We start from the raw sequence: 13,049 nt of genomic DNA on the forward strand, positions 1-13,049 counted from the left end.
AAACCACATCATGCTCACTGAACGTATTAATGCACAATATATCTTCTTCAAAAGAATTTCACGATAAAAAGTTCTGGATTATTCATTAAAGTTTTAGATTAATGTTGTATAATTGTGACAAGAACGGCGGAAAGCAAATACTAATCGTTTCGATGGCGATGGGTAATAAATGGGAATTGGCGTGCCGCTGCTCGAATACCTACTGCAACCTCCTCGCTCATCATGCTTCCCGCGTAACAGGAGCGATTTCTGAGGAATTATAGACTCGGGCCGCTGCTCGAATACCTACTGCAACCTCCTCGCTCATCATGCTTCCCGCGTAACAGGAGCGATTTCTGAGGAATTAAAGATGACTCTAAACTCGCGAGTTCTCGCTTTTCTCATAACCGAAAATTCTTTTCATAATTTTTATGATCTTTTCAAGCGTCTTAACGTATTGTTTATTGTTTATTAATTAAATAAATTAAATTAATTAAATATGTATTGTTTATTAAATTAGTAATGTATTTATTTATTACTTTTTTTATTACTTTTCTTGTATGTATGTATAAATAATTTAAACTACGAATACACAGTGCTCGTGTTCGGCGAAAAGGTGGAAGCTCCGAAATGCGACAAACGACATTGAACGAATGTCGAGAAATGTGTTCTTTGATGCAAGAAAAACTCTTCCGAACAAGCTTAAACGCTAAAAAGTTTTAAAATGCTACTACATAATATGCTATCCAACGAAAAAAAGGAAACTACGAATGCCGTCGCTCGTGCTCGGCAGAAATTAAGACGGTCCGAAATGCGATAAAACGACACGGGACTAATCTCAAGAAATACGTTCATCTTATCATTGTTATGTGTCCTTTAATTAATGTGAGGCATGATCTCTCGAACAAGATTGAACGATAAAGGTTCGAGTTATAAAATGCTTTTGCATAATGCATAACCAACGATTAATACATTCTTATATACCTCAGCAACCACCACAGATATAAACATCATTCAACAATGACATAAAATATATTGTAATTAGCGCTAATGTGATTGCAATATCATTAATAATACATCTCACATTAGGGAGAAAGCTGTGACAGCGTAAACGACGCTGCTTTGGAAGCAGGCCACTCGCTACTTAAAATAAACCTTTAAAAATCAGTTAGCCAAAACATCAAAATATTCATGAGTTTTACGATAGACGTTGCCGTGCACGCCGCGCGCCGGCATTCCCGGACTCGGCGATCTAGGTCAAGGGCAATTTAGAAAGTAGGTCAATGTACAGCTCGTGACAAAAGTGTCCCGTCCGCGCCGCTCACCGCTCAAGCAAGGTCAAGGCCATGTGTCGTTGGCTTGGCGCGAGAAAGTCTTCCCTATGCGTTTATCGCAAATATCTGGACAACCACCGAAGATATAGAGATGATTCAAAAAGGACTGTTTAGTTTATACTCTGCGCTACTGGAATATCTCGATTTTGTTACTAACAATTACGTCCTTCCGTTTATTTAACATGATAAAGCGCGCGCGTACCGTAAAGATCGAGCGACAAATGATTTCTGACTTTCATAAAACGCTTATATCTCGGCAACCGTAAATGATAGAAAGATGATTAAAAAAAGACTTTGTACTTCGTACTTTGCCCTATTGGTATTACTCAATTGTATTACTCGCAATTATGTACTTTCGTTTATTAAAGCAATAAAGCGCGAGCTGGCCAAAAGAATCGCGCGCCTCGCCGCACTCATCATTTTCATTAAACGTTTATATCTCGGCAATCGTAAAAGACAGAAAGATGATTTAAAAAGCACTTTTTAGATCATGCTCTACTCTATTAGAATTGCTCACATTTATTATTGGCAATTATTTATTTCCGTTTATTAAGACGAGAAAGCGCGCAAAATCTTAAGGATTCGGGCGCCAAATGATTTCTGATTGATCTGACTCTGCTGATTCAGGAAACGTTTTGATCGTGGTTTTTTTTTTATTCAATAACGTTTTAAAACATTTTATTTTAAAATCTTTAAATCGCATATTGTTTATTGGCATAAAGGTATAAACAACGTACTATTAATATTTTTAATAGAGGAAAGTCCCCTATTATGAGATAGGGATCCTAATATGAGATGGCAGGATTTTTTCATAGTGGGATGAACAGATGCGGCCTATATAGAGCCTTTTAGCTTAACATAACTCATATTAAGATCCTGTCTCATAATAGGGGACTTTCCTCTATATCTTACAAGATATCTTACAAGATTAACAAGTTCGTGAAACAATTAGCGTTGTGTCAACGTATATTTTCTGAGACTCGTTTAGTATTCAGGGCGACAGCATTCGTACCTGATCCTTTCTCTCGTTGTCTAGCATTATGCAACAATATTCTGAAACTTTTTATCGTTTATTCTTGTTCGACAGAGCATGCCTCACGTTAAAGGACACATAACAATGATAAGATGAACGTATTTCTTGAGATTAGTCGTGTCGTTCGTTGCATTTCGGACCGTCTACATAATTCCCGCCGAGCGCAAGCGACGGCATTCGTAGCTTCCTTTTTTTCGTTGGCTAGCATTATGCAGAGGCATTTTATAACTCTTTATCGTCTAATCTTGTTCGAGAGAATATATATACTTCGGATTATAGGACACGTAACAATAATGTTAACGTAACTTCATTTTTAAAGAATTTGATAAAATTCGTATGCTGATTTATTGGATGCTTTCCATTTATTGACACAAGTCGACATAAACGTCGTTCTATATTTCTTTGCATTCAATGAGTAACAAAAGAACAACACTTGTGTCGACTTGTGTCAGTAAATAGAAAGCACCCAATAAATCAGCATACGAATTTTAACGAATTCTTTAAAAATGAGGTTATATTAACATTGTTATGTGCCCTTTTTAAAGTAAAAGGCATGCTTTCTCCAACAGGATTAGACAATAAAGAGTTATAGGATGCTGTTGCATAATGCTATAGCCGACGAGAAAAAAGAGCTACGAATGCCGTTGCTGTTCGCTCGGCGAGAAAATCGGAGCGCCGAAATGTGACAAACGACACCTAAACAAATCTCGAGAAATACATTCATCTTATCACTGTTATGTGTCCTTTAATGTGAAGCACGCTCTCTCAAACAAGATTAAACGATAAAGAGTTATAAAATGCCTTTGCATAATGCTGGCCAACGAAAAAAAGGAAACTATATACGAATGCCGTCGCTCGCGCTCGGCGGAAAAGTATATCGTCCAATTTTATTCAAGAGAGCATAAATTCGCGTTATAGAACACATAAGAATAATGTTAGAATAAACATATCTCTCGAGATTCATTCGGTGTCGTTCGTCGCATTTCGGAGCCACGACTCTCATCGACGGCATTCGCCGCTACCTTTTTCTTGTTGTCTAACATTATGCAGCAGCATTCTAAAACTCTTTATCGTCTAATATTGTTCGAGAAAGTATGCTTCGCATTAAAGGATACATAACGATATTAAAATAAACGTATTTTTCGCGATTCATTTAGTTATCGTATTTCGGATCTCCGAATTTGTCGTCCAACGCCGCCCGTCGGCATTCGCAGCTACCTTTTTCTCGTTGGCTAGCATTATGCAACGGCATTTTATAATTATTTATCGTCTAATCACATTCGAGAGAGCATGCTTCGCATTAAAGAATACATAACAATATTAAAATAAACGTATTTCTTGAGATTTATTTGGTGTCGTGTATCGTATTTCGAAGCTCCGAATTTGTCGTCCAACGCCGCCCGTCGGCATTCGCAGCTACCTTTTTCTCGTTGGCTAGCATTATGCAACAGCATTTTATAATTATTTATCGTCTAATCACATTCGAGAGAGCATGCCTCGTTTTAAAAAATACATAATAATATTAAAATAAACGTATTTCTCGAGATTTATTTGATGTCGCGTGTGGTATTTCGGAGCTCCGAATTTGTCACCCAACGGCGCCGCCCGACGGCACTTCGTGGCTACCTTTTTCTTGTTATCTAACATTATGCAGCAACATTTTGAAACTCTTTAGCGTCTAATTACATCTGAGAGAGCGAGTCTCGCATTAAAGCATACATAACAATGTTAAAATGAATATATTTCTCGAGATATGTCCCAGTGTCGTTCGTCGCATTTCGGAGCTTCTACAACCTTTCCACCGAGTCGGCCGAGCACGAGCATTCGTTTCAGTTATTCATACATATAGTACATTAAGTACATATATAAAAAAGTAATTAATAAAAACATTATTAATTTAACAAACAATAGATATTAATATTAAATTATTATTAAGTAATAACGAGAAATATATCATGCATTCGTTTGGCGCTTGAAAGATCATAAAAATTATGAAAAGAATTTTAGGTTATGAGGAAAGCGAGAATCTCGAGTTTGGAGTCGTCTATAATTCCTCAGAAATCGCTCCTGTTACGCGGGAAGCATGTTGAGCGAGGAGGTTGCAGTAGGTATTCGAGCAGCGGCCCGAGTCTATAATTCCTCAGAAATCGCTTCTGTTACGCGGGAAGCATGTTGAGCGAGGAGGTTGCAGTAGGTATTCGAGCAGCGGCATGCCTACCCCGACTTATTACCCATCGCCATTGGAACGGTGCGCCGGGCGCGCGGCGCGGATGCCCAGCCTACGGCCAATCAGAGCGCGGGCAGTTACGCCTGGAAGGGGCAGCAGGCCTCCACGCGCTGACCAATGACCGCGACGATACGAAGAGGCAATGTGGGTGGCAACACCCTCGCTCGGAATACCTACTGCAACCTCCTCGCTCATCATGCTTTCCTGATACATCAGGAGTAAATTTCCGACATTTTGCGGTCCGAAACCTGAGTTTCGCCTACTTTATCATCCGAATTTTAATTCTTCTATTAACTTTTATTATCTTCTAACGTCTCTACTGATGCATAATTAAATTCTCGCTATTTTTTAGTTATAGTCTAAGATTGTAATATTGCATTAATCTAATAATCAATATGTTAAGTGTCCTTTAATGCGAGACATGAATAACATATTGGTGATAAAAAGTTTTAAAATGCTGTTACAATATGGCGATCGACGTAAAGGATGGAAATCAGAAAGGCGATGGGCGACACTGAACGATTCTTGAAAAATATCTTTGTGCTAACGATTCTCGTCGATCCCTTTTACAGCGCATTCTAAAACTTTTTATCGTTTAATTCTTTTCGAGAATGTATGCCTTGTGTGTATAGAACAATTCAACGTTAATAAAAGGTATTTCTCGAAAATCGTTCAGTGCCGCGCGTCGTTTTTCGGAGCTTCGTCTTTCTTATCGATCGCCATTATGCAACAGTATTCTAAAACTTTTTATCGTTAAATTTTTTAGAAGGGACCATGCTTTCGTTGAAGAATACATATAGCATCGCCAACATAAAAATATATCTTGAAATTTGTCTAGCGTCATATGTCGCTTTTCGGAACTTCTTCATTTTCGTTGAGTTATGCAATTATATCCTCTTTTCTCACTTTCTAAATTATAAATGATGTGTTAATAAAAATGCTTGGAATCTTTTGCAAAAATGTATAAGATAGAGAAAGAGGATTATTGAACCGTTCGCGCTCAATACCAAATATTTTATCTCGTATTATATGTTTTTAAGATAGAATTTAAGTAACTATTATAAATATAGACTTTTTTTAAATCTGGTATTACTCTTATTACTAACAATTATCTTTTATTTATATGATTATTTTATTGAGAAAAAGGATATGAAATAAGATTGAATTATAATTTAAGTACACTTTTATATATATTTAAAGAACAATTATTTTATCTATTTTGTACATAATATGTAGACGTATACTTGAAACAGAATTTAAAATATAATTAGAATCATACAGAAATAGGGTAATTACTTGCATAAATGAAAACGAATCGCGTTAGGCTAGGTTATTACAATTGTATTCTAATAAAGAGAAAACAAACTCAAGAATCGTCAGTTAGCTGAGTTTCGGGCAAAAGTACTTTTTCCCCGGGTTTGAAGGCAGGCATTCCAAGATAAGGACAACTGGCACATCTGAATGCGTCTCCTAGATAACACTAAATAAAACATGAAAATTTGAAATTTAATATACAGTTATATCATTAAATATGACACTTTGATGAATTTCGGGAAAAAAAGCAATAGTATGAAACGTACACTTCCACAAGAAGATTTAACATTGTTTTCCGGTGCATCTTTGCCACTTAATTCTTCTGCGAGTCCACATGAACAGTCCTTGCATGCTTTTCGCTTGCCCGTTGTCGCACAGACTGAAAGTATTAGATATGTAGATAGATATGTTTGTTACACAAATTCACAAACTCTCTTTGTCCAATTGTAAACGAAATAGAAATGACATACGTATATAATTTTTAATATAACGGAAACGGAAATATAAAGGTAACATTCAACGGAAATCTCACCTGTTAAGGATGACGCATCTGGCTTTACAAGGTCCGATTCATCCAAAAGTTCGTCTTCATCTATTAAATCTTCTTCTACCGGGTCATCTAATTTCCATACATTAGTTGCCTTTTTTGCGAATGAAAGCGGAATACTGGAACCCACCTAAATTATAACAGAAAGCTATGCAAGGTTTCCGTTGAATGTTACCTTTACGTACAAATAAAACAAAATCAATTTACCTCAAATGATGGTTTACTCGCCGATACTGTGCCAACTTCTTTTATATCGCTATATACTTTTAGCAAAAGATTTGTACTCTCCAGATCGAAGTCCTTCGGGTCTGTATCTTTTACTTTGAAACCAGATAATTTCAAACTAGATATTCTGTCGGAATACAAATGTGTGCCTGGCTTTCTATTTGGTAGCGGTTCACGAATGACAAGCAAACCGTTGGGTCTCAGAATTCTCAATGCTTCCGCTAAGAAATCCTCGTTCGTGAAGAATTGTTTAAAAATAGCAATGACGACGTCAAACGTAGATTCACCATAACTTTTTCCAACCATTCGAAAACCTTCTATAACATGTTCTAGAATACAGAATAGATTATCATTCTTTTCATTGTTGTATAGAGAAAGCATTTTGCAAAACAACGTACACATAAATGTTCAACGTCACAAAAACCAGGTAAATGAAACGTGGAGTATAACGTACACTCACCTTTATTTAAATCTGATAAACTTGCAATTTGCAATTTGCCGGAATCTCCGACGCGTTGCTTGATCATGGCAATGAAATCTGCCATGTCATTCGAGGGCACGTCGTTCCCTGACACGACGAGAACCTCGTTTCCCTCCTTGACAAGAAACATTATGCCGCGACGGCGATTGACGTGGCGAACAATAATTCTCTGGGGACCAAAGCTGCAAACAATCGGTATCCTTTGTGGAGTACAACGTAAACGAAACTAGAAGAATAGCTAGTCTTCAGAAACCGGTCTTACGCAAGATTGAATAAGCTTACCTCTCAGGTCCGAGTTTTGAGGAGGTTACCTTCGCTGTTGTGTGTATTCTCGAGCCGCTCGAGCGAACGACTGTTGAGACACGCGCACGCGTGTATCGCCTCGTTCAGGGGTCCGTTCCACGGAACGGACCCCAGGTGTCAAGGAAACACGAGGCCCAGTTCCTTTCGCTTGCGTCTTTCTTACTCGGATTCTCTTTTTTTTTCTTGTATTTTTATATCTATACTCGTTTTGAATGCGAAAAATCGCTAGGAATGCAAATAAAACGTAGTCGAAGTTATTAATCGAGTAAATTTTTCACGAGAGACAAAAGTCAAATTTAATCAATTTTTTACGAGAGGCAAAAGTCAAACTATCATTTCTGGAGGAAATTCTGGATTCTTTCAGGACTGAACACGTACATACATAATTTCGAGACACGTGCATACGGTCGGTATATGAGCATTGAGATACCGAGTATGCCCCCAATTTTTGCAATTTAAATATTAAAACGTCATTTTTCATGAAAGTAAATATAGATTTTATTGCGTACTTTAATCCATTATTTTTATCGAGATTATCACCTCGTCGGGTCAGATTTACATGATCGCTTTGCTTCTCTGTACAATTTATATTCATATAAAATATATGTACATATAAATAAGTAAACGGTTGATATCATACTCCGTATTATACAGCGTAACTGAATAAAATATATATTACAGGAATTATGGACTTGTATAAATACAGATTGCCCCACGCTAAATGCCGATCTTGAATATTTCGCTAGTTTCTCATTTGGGACAAAAAATGTTACAGATAAAGAGTTCCATAATTTTGAGATGTAAACATGATGCGTAAGACGAAAATTTTATACACCATTTTACAACGAACGCTGTAAAAACTCCATCGCCATGTATATTTCCCTTCTAAAATCATAAAAACTTGTATTCGAAACATCCTTTTTCTGAAGTTCGAAAAATAAATTGATATACTCAAGATGGACACTCAAAATGAAATAACTTGTACATTATTAATGTTTGGGATGCTTAGAATCAATCGGCATAATTGCTACAGAAGTAATAAACAGAATGTCGTGATATTTTCTATTGACAGGATTAATATTTATTAAAAAAAAAGCATTAAAAATGATAGCTAGCCACTAATTTAATCGTCTGTAAATATTAAAATTGTTCTATTCACGTTGTCGCGATTATTCCGATTGTTTCTACGTTTGTATATTCTATACCGCGCCGCATACTTTTCATTATATGTACTTAATATCTTCAACAGCTCACAGGCATGTATAACATCGTCGCAGAAATGCAAAATTGTATACACGTAAAACGTACAAAATATCTTCTCTGGCAGTCGTAGTCATGTTGTACTGAGATTTATTACAAAATATAAGATTCGAATTCGCGTAACAATACATTATCGTTCGTATTTCGTACGTGTTTACGAAACAAGCGATGCGCCAAGCGATGATTTACATTGTAATACAAAACTTATTGTTAATATCAGAAAATTATTATAACCAATAAGAATTAAACCGCGAGAAGTTGTAACAAAGAGAGCCGAATCTTGTTAGAAAAATGTATAGACGAATACAAAATAACAATGCCGTTATACTCATCCTATCGCCGCGATTAATACTAATAGTTAGTTCCGCCTAAAATTAACACTATCACATATTACATATTCATTTTGTGGAACATTTCCTCTTCTCGTCACTCTCAAAGCCAGAATCTAGATCGTCACTCTGACACTTTTTCAATGTACAACCCTTGGAGTTTTGTCTGCAAACACCTCGCTCTATCAACAACTTCTTAATACTATCTACTAAATGTTCAAAAAAATTCGGGTAGCCGTCGTATCCGGGAAACACATTAACATCTATTATCGCATATTTCCCAGTATGATTTTCAATTACAACATCTATCCCAACTAGAATAAGACCAAATATCTCTCGAATATTCTTAACAATTGTTTCGAATATTTGGTAATTTGGCTTCACAGTTAAAGGAATGTCTTCTTCGGACAATATAGACCACTTGGATCTACTGCAGCTTTTCGATATATCGTGCGAGTTGAAGAATATTGTACTCAACGAATTACAGTCTTCTTGGTAAAAGTTTTTAAAGCTGGGGCGCTCGACCACATGGAAACGATCGCCCACAACGAATATCTTATATAAAATAGCGTTATGATTGATGAAATCCTGAGCGACGCAAGGTAGTTGACAGTCTTTCAAGTCCCTTTCGTTGAAGATAATCATCATCTGAAATTAGAAAGTTAAGAGCAATTTTTACCAAACTCTTTATTTGCTTCAGACATTTTCGTATCTTGCGCGAAATATTTACCTTGTGCGCGTCGCTCGAACCATACGCGATAAGCGGTTTACAAACAAATGGGTATTTAATACCACGCTTTTTTAACGTTGCTGCTATCTCATGGAGCATTCTGCTTTTGATTTCTACAAAATTAGGAGTAAATATATCTAAAAAATAAATAAATAAATAAATGTTAAACATTTAGCTCAATTCCTGTGGAGTCATACTTATGTAACTATACGTATTATAAATACATACCTTTTAACCGAAAGCCTTCTTGTATAAATTCGTAAGATTTACATCGATTGCTTAAGTTCCTAATATTGTCCAGAGGATCGATAACGATCAGATCTGGGTGCTTGGCAATGTACTCTTGAAGTCGCGAAACAATATCCTCAGCCTGTAAAAGAGATACGTTATAGAATCTTTGACAACCCAAACGGAGTAAATATTGCCCTGAACATACATTTTTATCACCACTTTCCGCATGCGACTGCATATCTGTCAGCTTGTGTAGGAAAACGTGTAATGGTCCCTGCTTCTCGAAGCTTAAATTCACGTCGATCTGAAACACAGATGGAAGATTTAGACATTAGAAACGCTCCTCAATATTGCATCTGCAGAAATAATGCAAAAAAAATAATCGAATGGAAAAAACGTTGATACGTGTATTAAAAGAGAAAGATTCTGCAGGGATGACTGATTCGCACAGTCATTTGGGCCTAGCAAAACCATGGACCTGAGCCTAATGCAATGTAGACAATCATACGTATAATCTACACATTACATATATATAAAAACTATACATTTGTGAGTAATAAAGAATGAGAATAAGGAAAGTTGAGAGACCACGTGCCATGTAACTTCACTCCATCCCATGCTAGAATCAGAGTATTGCACCTTGCAATCAGAGCAAGAAAAATATACTACATGTAATATATACACACAAATCTCTCTTTTTTTTAGTTACAATATAATAAATTAGAGAAAATTATTTTCGCGTGTGGGCCAGCGTATCATTATTTATTTTTCACAACGTTCCTCGAAACACATGGAGATTAATGTCGCCGAGAGAACGCATCTCGAACGTTCCTCCGCGTCGCGGAGACAATAAGCCACGCCGGTGGCCAGCCGCTCACCATTTTCAACCGAAACCCCTCGGACTCGCATATGTTCTCGAAATCGGTCCAGTTGAACTTCTGCCGCTTCCTCTCGGGCACCCAGTACCCGATGACATACTTGTCGCACATCCTTCCGTCCTCGCTCGCGCCAGCCACGCCGCGCTGACACCGATCACGTGCGGATCGGCGCTCGTTCGACGGCGCTCGTACCTCGCGTTCGCACGTCGTCGTCGTCGTCGTCGTCGTCGTCGTCGTCCCCGAAACGAGACGGCCGGCAGCTCTCATCCTCGCGGCACCGCTCGCACGATCCTCCGCGAGGCCAGTCTCATACTTGCGCAGCGCGGCGTGGGACGACGAGGTTAGGTTCCGTCGCGTTGAGGCTCGCCGCGTCTCCGCGCTCGTCCACGCTCGTCCACGCTCGTCCGATCCGTCGACGGCCGTCCTCGGGAAGACGCCTTCTCGCCGAAAATAAAAATCTCACCCTCTCGGTCACGGTTTTCCTCTTTTCGTCGCACGTCGTCGGCAAATCCTATTGTTTACCTTCCGACTTCCGACGCACACGCTGCTACGCTGCAGTGCACGCTGCACGCGCTGCACACGCCGCCGTCGCCGCCGGAAATATATCGCTTATCGGACGTCGGACGTGCGTGATCGCCAAGTAAACACGCCGTTCCTCCGGCCCACTCCCGGCCGAACGGTTTCCGGACCTCGGAGCTGCTCGGAGCGGCGATTGCCGGTTTTACGACCGCGTTATTCGAAGGAACGCGGAAAGACGCACTTCTTTGATGTTTCTTCTCTAGGTTGCTCGGATGTGCTGTTGGCTTTTCTGCGCCGCGAATATCGGGGCTTCGTAATCGCTCGAGAATGTCGCAAACAACTTTCCGCGGTTATCGTAAAAAAAAAATTAAAGTGTAAAGTGCGATCAATGCAGGGTTAACAGATAACACTTGATCTAATCTATAAATAAATATTTTTTATATACATATACTGAATATGACTATGACACTGTTCTAGTTAAATCCTTAATTAAATTGCAACTTCAAACGTGCTTAAGTTTTTTCCATTTTATATATTTTATAACTAAAAGAATAATAGAATAATTTCTTTTATTTCAGTCCTTTTCAAAAAATATTTTATATTTTTATTTTATATTTTATAATTAAGAGAACATTCTTTTATACGACTTCCTTTTATATGACAGTCCTTTTCGTGATAAAAGCTATGTGAAAGCGATGAAGGATTATTTCCCATCAGCAATATTGCAGGAACATATTATGATCCAAACACATGGAATTTTCCAATAGGAATGCAACGTTTGCTGAAATGTTCTGTATTGATAATACAATCTGTTATCAGGACACAAGTAAATAAAAATCGGTGGAGAGAGAAGATCTGCGCCATCCACGATAAGTCGAGGTGTCACGCGTAGCGCCGGCGAATCCGCGGCTCGTTCTAAACGTGTCCGGAACTTTCCAGCAGAGACTGCGACAGAAATGAGAGAACATTAGCACAGCTTCTTCTTCCTCTTCGCGTCTCCTCGGCACACTTACCACCGTAGAGTCGTTCAAGGACGTTAGCATGCTCCTGGTGACGAGAACCGTCACGCTGCTGTCGCGATTCATCGGGTTATCCTCGATTAAATCGCGTCTCTTCCTCAGGACGCGCACCTCGCCGAGGGAATACGAGCACGAGCTCGGCATGTACAGCTCACCCTCGGAATGCGACGTCTCGGGGGTAGTCCCGATCTGAAACCGCGAGCCGGAGTTAATTTGACACCCACTAATCAAGAATTCTTGGATTGCGCGGATTGCGCAATAAAACCCAACGGAGTTGCGACGAAATCGTGTCATTGTTTCGCAGAGCAATTCGGTTAATGCGATAACGTTTGATCACATTACTATGCTAATTTATATATCATCATTTAGCATTAACATGAGTAATTTATGGCATTATCATAATGAGAGAAGAGAATAGCGGAAATTTCTTCGTACCGTTATCTATTTCGACTTAATATTATATTACAAAATTTCTCATTATACATTTTACGCGTTCCTGTCTCCTTTCTTGTCTCTTATTATATTCTATAATAATTAAAACAATAGTTTAAAAAAACTTTCTACTTACTCTCCTTGCGTTTGCACTCGACATGCCATTGGTCGACCTACGAATATAATGATTAAATAATTTTAGAATCGT

At 38.3% G+C, this 13,049-nt stretch overlaps 3 protein-coding genes across 6 annotated transcripts in view; all 3 read right to left on the reverse strand.

The window, feature by feature from the left end:
• Nucleotides 1–5,744: 5,744 nt before the first annotated feature.
• Ciapin1 (cytokine induced apoptosis inhibitor 1) lies at nucleotides 5,745–7,563 on the reverse strand. Of its 3 annotated transcripts, none has more exons than XM_071708087.1 (6): nucleotides 7,423–7,563; nucleotides 7,120–7,322; nucleotides 6,642–6,988; nucleotides 6,420–6,564; nucleotides 6,154–6,266; nucleotides 5,745–6,053 (listed from the first exon to the last, which is right to left on the reverse strand). In XM_071708087.1, the coding sequence occupies exons 2-6, from the start codon at nucleotides 7,268–7,270 to the stop codon at nucleotides 5,940–5,942; spliced, it is 870 nt and encodes a 289-aa protein (XP_071564188.1). In that variant the 5' UTR covers nucleotides 7,271–7,322; nucleotides 7,423–7,563; the 3' UTR covers nucleotides 5,745–5,939. The 3 variants fall into 3 exon arrangements, with proteins under 3 accessions (XP_071564188.1, XP_071564189.1, XP_071564190.1); XM_071708088.1 differs by having other exon boundaries at nucleotides 7,120–7,340; nucleotides 7,423–7,520; XM_071708089.1 differs by having other exon boundaries at nucleotides 7,120–7,366; nucleotides 7,423–7,482.
• Nucleotides 7,564–7,916: 353 nt separating this feature from the next.
• On the reverse strand, nucleotides 7,917–11,690 carry LOC139773562 (inositol-tetrakisphosphate 1-kinase). The gene is made up of 5 exons (XM_071708086.1): nucleotides 10,872–11,690; nucleotides 10,199–10,297; nucleotides 9,991–10,132; nucleotides 9,763–9,899; nucleotides 7,917–9,680 (listed from the first exon to the last, which is right to left on the reverse strand). Exons 1-5 carry the CDS (start codon nucleotides 11,136–11,138, stop codon nucleotides 9,102–9,104), a joined length of 1,224 nt encoding a protein of 407 aa, XP_071564187.1. The 5' UTR covers nucleotides 11,139–11,690; the 3' UTR covers nucleotides 7,917–9,101.
• A 116-nt stretch (nucleotides 11,691–11,806) lies between these two features.
• LOC139773557 (uncharacterized) overlaps nucleotides 11,807–13,049 on the reverse strand; it is a 65,622-nt gene continuing 64,379 nt past the window's right edge. For both annotated transcript variants that reach the window (XM_071708074.1, XM_071708075.1), the window contains 3 exons: nucleotides 12,978–13,014; nucleotides 12,404–12,598; nucleotides 11,807–12,335 (listed from right to left, as the gene is read on the reverse strand). In XM_071708074.1, the coding sequence (XP_071564175.1) occupies nucleotides 12,306–12,335; nucleotides 12,404–12,598; nucleotides 12,978–13,014 (262 nt within the window). In that variant the 3' untranslated portion in view covers nucleotides 11,807–12,305. The remainder of the gene's footprint in view (nucleotides 12,336–12,403; nucleotides 12,599–12,977; nucleotides 13,015–13,049) is intronic.

The sequence above is a fragment of the Temnothorax nylanderi genome, unplaced genomic scaffold, assembly GCF_030848795.1.
Source record: "Temnothorax nylanderi isolate EJ_2023f unplaced genomic scaffold, tnyl_v1.0 TNYL_tig0064_pilon, whole genome shotgun sequence".
Classification (NCBI taxonomy): domain Eukaryota; kingdom Metazoa; phylum Arthropoda; class Insecta; order Hymenoptera; family Formicidae; genus Temnothorax; species Temnothorax nylanderi.

Coding starts and splice junctions, on each gene's coding strand:
- Ciapin1 (XM_071708087.1), bottom strand. CDS start 7,270: ATGTTTCTTGTCAAGGAGGGAAACGAGGTTCTCGTCGTGTCAGGGAAC. Junction 6,565..6,641: donor CGAGTAAACCATCATTTGAG/GTAAATTGATTT, acceptor GTTATAATTTAG/GTGGGTTCCAGTATTCCGCT. Junction 6,267..6,419: donor AGATGCGTCATCCTTAACAG/GTGAGATTTCCG, acceptor TAATACTTTCAG/TCTGTGCGACAACGGGCAAG.
- LOC139773562 (XM_071708086.1), bottom strand. CDS start 11,138: ATGAGAGCTGCCGGCCGTCTCGTTTCGGGGACGACGACGACGACGACG. Junction 10,133..10,198: donor CGGAAAGTGGTGATAAAAAT/GTATGTTCAGGG, acceptor TCTCTTTTACAG/GCTGAGGATATTGTTTCGCG. Junction 9,681..9,762: donor GTTCGAGCGACGCGCACAAG/GTAAATATTTCG, acceptor TTCTAATTTCAG/ATGATGATTATCTTCAACGA.